This window comes from Macrobrachium nipponense, chromosome 3, assembly GCF_015104395.2.
Source record: "Macrobrachium nipponense isolate FS-2020 chromosome 3, ASM1510439v2, whole genome shotgun sequence".
Classification (NCBI taxonomy): domain Eukaryota; kingdom Metazoa; phylum Arthropoda; class Malacostraca; order Decapoda; family Palaemonidae; genus Macrobrachium; species Macrobrachium nipponense.
In genome coordinates, this window is record NC_087202.1 from 129192698 (window position 1) to 129202865 (window position 10168).

General features: G+C 38.3%; 1 protein-coding gene and 1 long non-coding RNA gene across 2 annotated transcripts; both read right to left on the reverse strand.

Annotated features, from left to right (window-relative positions):
• Positions 1–6: 6 nt before the first annotated feature.
• LOC135222286 (uncharacterized) lies at positions 7–3328 on the reverse strand. The gene is made up of 4 exons (XM_064260391.1): positions 3242–3328; positions 1685–1851; positions 314–449; positions 7–190 (listed from the first exon to the last, which is right to left on the reverse strand). The coding sequence occupies exons 1-4, from the start codon at positions 3290–3292 to the stop codon at positions 83–85; spliced, it is 462 nt and encodes a 153-aa protein (XP_064116461.1). The 5' UTR covers positions 3293–3328; the 3' UTR covers positions 7–82.
• A 5325-nt stretch (positions 3329–8653) lies between these two features.
• Positions 8654–9755, reverse strand: LOC135222287 (uncharacterized). The gene is made up of 3 exons (XR_010316262.1): positions 9630–9755; positions 9333–9454; positions 8654–8976 (listed from the first exon to the last, which is right to left on the reverse strand). It is a non-coding gene; the product is annotated as an uncharacterized LOC135222287 (long non-coding RNA).
• Between the last annotated feature and the right edge of the window lie 413 nt (positions 9756–10168).

The following is a 10168-nucleotide window of genomic DNA, read 5'->3' on the forward strand; positions in this document are numbered from 1 at the left end:
TTAAATCACAAGATGAGAAAATAAAGCAACAGCGAAGTCCGAGTGGAAAATTTAGTATACTTCATGGCGTAACAGCAAAGAATTAAATCCCTTTTTCACTGCTCTTGGTACATGAAGTGGACGCCAAGATCTCCAAGATGAGGGTAACACCTGCCAGTATACTGCCACCAAACAGAATAAAAAATGCGGCCTGTGAAGAAGAGACAAGCGAGTGAAACGTCTCATCGTAAGGAATGAATTTACATGTAAGTCCCAAGTGCAGTCAACCTTGCTTCCTTTCCCAAAAGGAAAACTACTTTATTAATATTCTCACCTGCAAGTGATTTAGAGTGAGTGCCAGACTTTCTCTCACCCCTGTGTTTCCCTCAGACCCCGATGCCCCTGACAGCTTCCTCAGGGCATCATTGATCCACTTGTCAACCAAGCCGCCTTGGTTTATCTTCAGGAGTCTGGAATGATAGAAAAAGGGGTAAAGAAAAGAAAAAGTATCTGGGAAGAAAGGCAATTTTAAATGAAAAAATAACCCCAAAAAATTTAATCACAGATGTAATTTAGGTACATATAATGAAGCTGAGTAGGCTACATCAACAAATTACAAATGAAACACAGATGGATACTGTATACACCACTCGCATGCCTGATCTCGAAAAAATAAACCAATTCTCAGGTTTCAAACCAGTCACAGTCATCATAAAACTGTCCTTTTACAATACACAACTTCTCATAATATTTAAGCTAAAAACTTGATCAATATAAAGGCAGTCCTCAGCTTACGACTGGGATTCCGTTCTTTAGACGCGTCTTATGCCGGAAAATCGTCAAAAATCCCAAGAAACCCTTACTTTTAATGATTTGGGTGTATTAATTACTATGTAAACTGCATTTTTATTTAATTTTTCATAAAAACTTCAAATATTGATTATTTTGCATTTTTGGAATATTTCTTCTGTCAGATTGGCAGCGTAACCCTGGAACATGCGTCGTAAACCTGGAAATGATTTCCAATGAATATAATTGAAAAGCGTTGTAACCTAGGAATGTCTTAAGCTGAACCTGATGTAAGCTGGGTATTGCCTGTATATCCATTTACTTCTCTAACCCAACGTTCTTTCTTACAAATATGTATTTCTGTCATATGTTTTACATTTTTTATTGATATCCTACCACAAGTTTCCAATTATACTTTATAACATGATTCCTCTGAAATCTTTATAATTACCTAGGTATATTATGTTTACTTTCATATGCAGGTGAATTATTGCATTCACCTAATCCTCTGGAATATCCAACTCACTCAGGCATACCCTACTCATCCTGCTCAGTCTTGTAATCGCACTTCCACCACAGCACCACATCATTTTGCTTGTACTAATCCAACAAGTCCTGGTGACTTCATTTTTTAGATCCTCCACAGTAACTTCCAGAATCATTCTGAAATTCACAGTAACCACTCCACTCTTCTATCATCGAAAATACATTTCCTTATTGGTCACATTTTACAAACTCTTTCAAGTTGTGACTCAAGTGCCAAAGTACATACTCCATTCTATTCAGACACTCCATTTTCAACAGTGATTGTAACACCCATTTGCTCACTAAAATTTTCCTAAGTATTTATTTCCCATCAGTATAATAACTCCTCAGCTATGAGCATCTGTGCATGAAAAAAGAGTAAGAGACTTACACCTCATTAAATTTCTGAATAAAAGGAGCGCCCGTTCTGCAGGCAACTCCTAATCCTTGAAGGACAAACTTCTCCTTGCTAAGATGGAATCGCCGCCTTCCTCTCTGACTTGTCCTGATTTTGGAGTTGAGGTTTGCTGTCATGTACACAATGTCATCTGTCAACACCTGCAGAGATGATGATGATGATGATTCATGAGAGGCAATAGGGGTCATTACAGAATTTGAGCCTCATCACATTTTCCATATCATTTGCAACGTTTGGAATATAGAACAGTTTAGTTCAAAATCTACAGAGATAAGAATGTAAGTGGAAAACTATTCATAAGAGGAATATAGGAAGCATTACAGAATCTGGAATCCCTTGGATTTTCTTCTTGTCTTCTGAACCATTTAATTTGTCTTCACTAAAGGAAATGTTCTGGTAAGGTGTTATGAAAACAATGTTTTATGCAAAACCACTTTTGGAATGAAATCGATTTTCATTTTTTACCTGACTGTTAATTGCCTGAGAGTGAATGGACTAAGGAAATATGAAATGCTTGAATAAACAGTCTACTCCTTCAAGAAAAAGAAAAGCATATATGAATGTGAAAATGTATGTTAAAGGAATGTATTAGCAGAATTAATGACCCATATAAGCTCTCTTCTTTTATGAATGATTTACTGCTTCTAAATAAGGGGGACTCCCCATATTTTATGTCAAATTCTTTTTCCTTTAAAGTTCAGCTAAAGATAGGCAGTTTGGTTGTTCTTCCCATCCTACCCACGATCTAAAGGTGCCATGTTGTCCCACTTCTCATTACCAGAACTCTTTCGCTCCCTTTGCTGTTAAAGGTGTGACCAAAGAGTCTGCAACCTACTTGTTAAACGTGGCTAAAGTGTCACTGTTGCCAGTGCTGATACTTTTCAGCAAGGCCATGAAACTAATGCTATATAGAGCACCATTCATCTTTGCTTGAGATTTTGTGGTTTGTATGAATATACAGTGTTCCCCCATATTCGCAGGGGCTACGGGTACCAGACCCTCATGAATAGTTGAAACCCCCTATAAAATTGCGTAAAACTGCCTACTTTGTTAGTTAAAACTCAAGAGAAAACAACTAAAAATGTTTATACCTGGTTTTTTTTAATCGTTTTATTACAAAAAGTGCATTTTATAATGAAATTGATAAAAGAAATAAAAACCAGGATTTGTGGATTTTTCCACAAATAATGGAGGTATGTGTTCCAGAGAGAAATCCGCGAATATGTGAATCTGTGGGTTTGGGGGGTTCACTGTGTTGTTTTTTATAGTTGACTAAATAAATGCAATTTATTTTCTCTCCTCTCTCTCTCTCTCTCTCTCTCTCTCTCTCGTCTCTCTCTCTCTCTCTCTCTCTCTCTCTCTCTCTCTCTCTCTAAGTTATACCACGTTATATACCCAGGCCTTCTATTTTGTGTAAAATAACCTTTTACAGTTAGTATTCCATGGGAATGTTTGGAAACTGAATTTTAATAATAATGGTAATAAAAACAAGAAATAATATCACAAAATAAGGATTTGAAGAAAACTTACCTTTTCCATAGCGACGGCACCGCTTTTAGGGAAACTCCTGGAAGGATCCATGAGTTTCCAGAGCTCGTAGAAGATTCCAGATTTTGCTGACTTTTTGTTTTTGTTTGGTTTTTTGGAAAGGAAACAAGGATTATTGGCTAAAAGAAGAGAGTGCTGACGGATGGAAAAGCTCAAGTGCTCTTCCGTGAGAAATGATGATGTACCTACTACCAGTAATTAAAAGTAAATGTCTAAATGTGAAGTTATGCTTCGATCATGAAAAATCTGTGGGACTAAAAGGCTGGTCTGCTTATGGTAAAATGGCTATTAGTGTAAAGAACTCCCCCTTTGAACTAACCAGAGAGTTAATATTCTGTAAACTAAAACACACTAAATATGAAATTATGCGTTGACAACGAGATGTTAATATATACATAAAACATTAAATGTCTTTCATTTGTCCATTAAATAAATAAAAGAATTCATTTACTACAAACATAAAATGCTTAATGGTAAATGAAAGAATTAGGTTGTTTAGACAAAATGGCAGATTTTTAAAGTAACTGTTTTTTTTTTCCTAACATCCAAAGCTCAAGTTCTTTACATAGGATTTAGCTTGCGAACGGCCTTTCGACTTTCAGACAAAGTCGTTAACTGCCAACAGTCTGCACTCCACTTTTCGTTCCAGCCCAGGTATACCAGAGTGAGGTGTGGCTGAGGTAGGCTGTCAATGTAGAGAACTACAGGTTTGTATGTTAGGAAAAAATCAAATTGCTTAAAGATTTTCTATTTGTTCCTACACAAAATACAAACCTTCAATCTTAATATATAGGAGACATACCTGTCGGTGAAAGAGTCTTGGCACTTCTCTAAACCAATTGATTGCGGTTCTACCCACCTGGGAGTACCTTCTCAGCCTGAACGAGTGATGAAGGAATCCTGCACCTCTAGCAAGTTGAACGTATGGGATGTTCAATTGCTAGGCTTCAAGGCACAAAGTAATAACTTTGCTTTCATTACCTTATTGAAGGCTGCAAAGCCAATATACATCAAACAAAATAAAACTTGCTATTAAAACCAATGAGTTTGTTTCATTATCTATCCCTCTCTCCCCTTTTCTAGGGAGATGGGGACATGCATAGAGTCAATCTATGAAACAAAGATGCATTACAGGATACCCCTGTCATGCAGCTCACCAGCAATCCTCATCTGTTCAGCATGTAACAGCTGACAAGAGAGAGAAGTGGTAAAAGAGAAGGAGGAGGAGACCAGTATCTCACACACACCACACACTCTCTTGCTTACCGAATGCCTTAGAAAAGATGGCATTTATCCTGAGTGAGCTACACTTGTGGGTAATCTCCTGAAGGCAGTACAAGATGAATGTGATCTGGTGTGACCACACTCCTGCCCGTAATGCCTGTTGAATATACAGGTACTTCCAGAATGCCAGGGACAGGGCGATACCCCCAACCTTATGGCCTCTCACCTGGACTACATGCATGTCTTCCTTGCCAGACAATGTGTACAAGAAGTCCCACTGCCTGGTGACACCTCTCAACTTGCGGCTGGCACAGAAGGTTGCTCTAAGGGGGAATTTCTCTCAGGGCTTCGGATAACAGAGACAGCAGGTCCAGATACCAATCAGTGTGTGTCCTCTTGGGGGCCACCAGAGTCAACCTTAGATTCAGGGTGAACCTGACAAATAAGACAAAATGGTTGAAAACTGTAAGATACTAGGTTGTCCCATAGGTGCTGGATGGTGTCCTACAATGCAGCCCATGGGTCCAGTACGTACTGATTGTACCAGGTAGTGGAACAATCTATGCCTGGAACTCCCCACAGCTTAAATAATCTCTCTGCAGTGTCTTGATGCAGAGAGCATTCTGTTCCTATCACCTGACCCTGTTGGCTGAGCTTGTCTGCCACCACATTCCAGGAACCCAGAATATACCTGGCTAACTGCTCTACTTAGTGTGGTATTTGTGCACCTGCACTGCCAACCTGTGAAGCTGGAAGGGCACTAGTCACTCTTGCTTGTTGACGTATGCCACCACTGTAGTGTTGTCACCTATCCTGAAACTCCTGCAGTAACAGAGATGCTGCTTTCAGTTCCAGGACATTGATGTGGAGGTGTATGTCGTTCTTGCTGCTTTCAGTTCCAGGACATTGATGTGGAGATGTCTGTCGTTCTTGTCCCACTTGCAACCAACAACTCTTCCAGGTGTTCACCCCATCCCTCGGTCCACAAGTCCAAGAACAGAAGCATCTCAAGAGGGGAAGTGCCAAGAGGCAATCCTAATAAGAGGTTCCTGTTGTCTAACCACCAATTCAGATGTCTTTATACTTCCTCTGACAAAGGAACAGGAGAGAAAGGAGGGTCCCTCACCAGGGACCAAAACTCCTTTAACCTTCATGAGGGACAAGCTTCTCAAAAGGTGCCAAGTGACCCAGAACAACCTGCACTTCTGAGCAGGTTGTTCCTTATGTGACAAGAACTTCTGCGCTACCTCAGTGAACTTGCTGATGCGAGAATTCAAGGGAAGATTTTCACTGCTGTCATATTTATTAGCATGCCCAAATACTTGACTCTCTGCTCGGGGGTGAGATCTGACTTCTCAAAGTTGATCACTACACCTAGGTCATGACAAAACTCGAGAAGGTGATCTCTGTCCCGATGCAACTGGGACAACAAGCTTGCCGGGACCAGCCAGGTACCTTACAAGATGTATCCCACGCAAATGGGCCCAAACTGAAATCAGTATGAATGCAATTGAGTTCTTGAGGGGCAGTCGAGAGCCCTAAACAAAATGCATGGATCTGGGACACCATCTCCCCAAGGGTAAAGCTGATCAGGAAGGGCAACAGCTCCCTAAGCCCCTCAACCTCCACAGGAATTGACAACAAAGTCAGGTTAGGAGAGAGTTCTTCATTACACCCTGAGAAAGAGGAAAACTCCTCCAAGTGAAGAGAGGTTCCTGGAGAGGAACCTGGCTGGTCATCTTTCCTCCTTCAGGAGCTCCCCCCTACTGAACCAAAAGTAGGAGTCAGCAAAGAGGAAACTATTACCCTGCGAGTAGCAACAACTGAAGGAAGTTTGGCAGGTGGGGGGAAGGTAGTGAAGCCTAAGGTGTCTGTGGCAGAGTGTTGTACTTCGATGACACTGGGGAGACCTTCTTCTCTCACTTCCTCCTCCTGGCAAACGTCACCAACCAGAAACAGCACTCTGAACATGGGCTATTTTGTTTTCACTTATGCTTCCTGCAAGAGGCACATAGAGTGGCTCTACTTCCTAAGGTTTCCTCTCCTTAGTAGATGGCTTAAGTGACTGAGGGGTTTGCATAATTGAAATGAACAACTCAAATTCAACAATATATGCCAACAAAGGCAAAAAAGCTTAAGAAGGAAAGCAAACAAGAAGAAGTCGGGCAGAGTCGCTGAAGCACCTCCACGCAACTGCAGCCAGGGACATTGTTGAGTGCCGACTAACAGGTGGACTGGGCTTCTCCCAACCTGTCAATAGTTAACGACCTTGTCTGGAAGTTAAATGTCCATTCCAGTTTGCGTTTGCAAGCCATATCTCTACATAAAGAATGGAGATTTGTATTCATGTAGGGAAAAGGTTAAATAAGAACGGAATTGCAGAAAGATGAAACATTATAGGAGGTTGAGGAAATGATTTGTTGGATAATCAAAATAGTAAAAAGGGGAAAATGCACCTTATGGTTTTATATATATATATATATATATATATATATATATATATATATATATATATGTATATATATATATATATATATATATAGTATATGTATATATATACATATATATATATATATATATATATATATATGTATGATATATATATATATATATATATATATATATATATATATATATATATATATATATATATATATATATATATATACATATATATATATATATATATATATATATATAATGTATGTATATATATATATATATATATATATATATATATATTATATATGATATATATATATATGATATATATATATATATATATATATATATATATACACATATATATATCTATATATATATACATTCTAATATATCTATATATATCATATATATATATATATATAACATATATATAGATCTATCTATCTCTCTATCTATATCTATATATAGCATATCTATATTATATAATATATATATCTATCTATATAGTTTGACGGGAAAAATCTTATCACTATCTCATATTTAAGTATGCCTATGTAGTAGAACTGGTTAGAATCAGTGTTGTTGTTGTTAAGAAACATGAGAACATTTCTTTTCCGAAGTCATACCATGCATTCAGAATGAATGAGTTTTTAGGTACAGGTTCAAAATAAACTGATCTCTTAGATATGGATGAGCAATAGCATTGGGAAAGACCACCAACACAAAAACAATAATGACAACAATAAGTAGCTACTAGTATGACAAGTATTGCCTTAAGTACAGAATCATAAGTATACCATGAACAATAATAATAAGAAATGAAACCCCAAATTTCTTTCAGTTTCCTAACAATGCCTCCATCCACACGCACCTTCCTTTACCTTGAGGAAATACTCGTTGCTCGTTCCTGGCTGCACAGCAGGGACGAACCCATCCTTGTAGGCTTTGATGAGGTCCTCCGGTGAATCTATTGGCTTCTCAAAGGCTGGGATCGTCATGAAGGCTGTGAGAGTTCCAGCATATAGTGCTGTGAAGATATGGCAGAGCTTTATCAAGGGTGCTTCATCATCGATTATTCACAATCTCACCCACATGTTAGCCTTCAGTGATTAGCAGAACAGATTCGAAATGCGAACTTCAACATTTAGAAATACAATAGCCCCATGATGACAGATTGTGAGTTCCAGTGGACCACTTTGCCACTACGAATCATGTAGTACTCAAATTTTGACTTATTTCATTGCGTTATGTCAGCAGACCTTAATGGTCATATGCAACAGACTATTATGCAAGTTCCTCGATTTGGGGTTACTGAATAAGAGGAAAACGACATCAAACAGCATAACAAAATTAAGGAAACAAACCAGTTGGTAAAAAAAAGGGGGAGATTTACCAAGAATTAGTCTTACAAGGGAAATTGAAAACAAATGAGGATGCAAAATACTGAGACTTACTACCAGCGACACATAAAAAGAGCCGCGAAACGAACTAAATAGAAAACTTCTGGTGAATAATAATACGTAACTAAAGAAAACAGGAAATTGCTAGAAAACTCATTAACCGACGAATCAAGTAACCTAACAAACAAACAAATGGAGAGAAGTTTACAATAAATAAAAAATAATGCAATAAATATTGCGGAAAAGTGAAATACAATAAAGGAAACGATAACTTTACGACCAACAAATCTATGATACAAAATATAGGATCAACATTAGGTGGCGATAGAAAAACTTACAATAAATGACAAGGCAAAAGATGTACCAGAACACCAAAACTATTCTTATGGGCGTTCGATCAGACTCTGTCTGATCACCCTGGGCAACAAGACTTCGAAACATGTTGAAGCTGTAATTAGAGAGGCTGGAATGTCTTCCATTTTGTGCTGGAAGGTCCCTTCTGTCATTGTCTGAAGACCTTGCTTTTCCAGGAGGCCAAGTGACCCGGGAGAGAGGGTCGTTTGTGGGACTGATGAGACGATGGAGTTCTGTGATGACGTAGACAATGGGTCCCAGGAATGATGTTGTGATGACCAGAAGTAACCAGACCTGCACAGAGAAGTAAAAGAGGAATGTCGAGAACAAGACGAAAAAACAAATGTGTTTACAAAGTCAATAACTTGAAAATATCTAAGCAACATTTTAATCGTTGGCATCTCATTTTTAACAATGACATCAATGTGCAAAATCAATATCATTGCTTTGCAAGTTTCCGTTTCAACCTAATTTACAGATACATAAAGTAAATCCACATTCAAGATGCTAAATTTCACATCCTTGTGGAAAAGCATTTTAATCAGTACTTCAGTCAAGGACTATAAGTTACTCGTGTGCATCTTGCAGTTTCTCATCTGCATGAGATGATCTATTCCTCAAGTGCGCATCTTTTCTCGATTTCATCTCACCAAAGGAGTGAAAGGTCGAATGACGGCCAAAGTAGGATCCTTTTTGGTAGGAGCCCTGGAAACGAGCACGGTGCCTTCCAAGAAGTAGGGATAGCTGAAGTCAACGACCGTCTCTCGCAAGGCTGGAAAATGTGGATGAGTAAATAAATTCCCTATTCGAAACTAAGACCTTCAAACTGTTTCTTTCGCTAAAGGAAAGGAGGTTAGTCATAATTAAGGAGAGAAGTTCAGTGCACTATTTGCCTTCCTGTGCTCCACAAAAGAACAAGAGTCATCGCGAGATTTCCTGTTGCCTACCAGTGACTGTGATTTCATCTATGGCCAAATGCACCTCGTAACGAGCTACCATCCCTATCATGCCACTGACACTCCCGTCGGACTCTGGTCCTCCCCAACGTCCATCCTTAGGGCGAAGAACTCTGAAGCTGAAAAAGAATATTCCACTTTATTTTCATAAATTTTCCAAATTGCATTTTATTTTCATAGATTTTCATTTTTGAGATGCTCAGTATAATAGGACATATCTGTAAGCAGATTTCACTTGACCTGCCTATCTTTTTTATACATTCAAGTTTGGACGAAAGCAGAAATTAGTTTAAAAGTATAAATGATTTTTCCGTTTCATTCTCTGAGGACTATGGGCCACATGTTTTCTTTCTTTTTTACAAGTTCTAATTATTATTTTTGATAGTGTAGTTGCTGTCTCGTCCTAAAGGATTACCCTTTCCATGTTCTATCCAGAGGTCTTGTGTATATGCATTGTGTCATAATGATAAACATTATAACACGTGATAGCGTATAAATGAACTCAAGATAAGAGGGCACTTTCTTTTCCC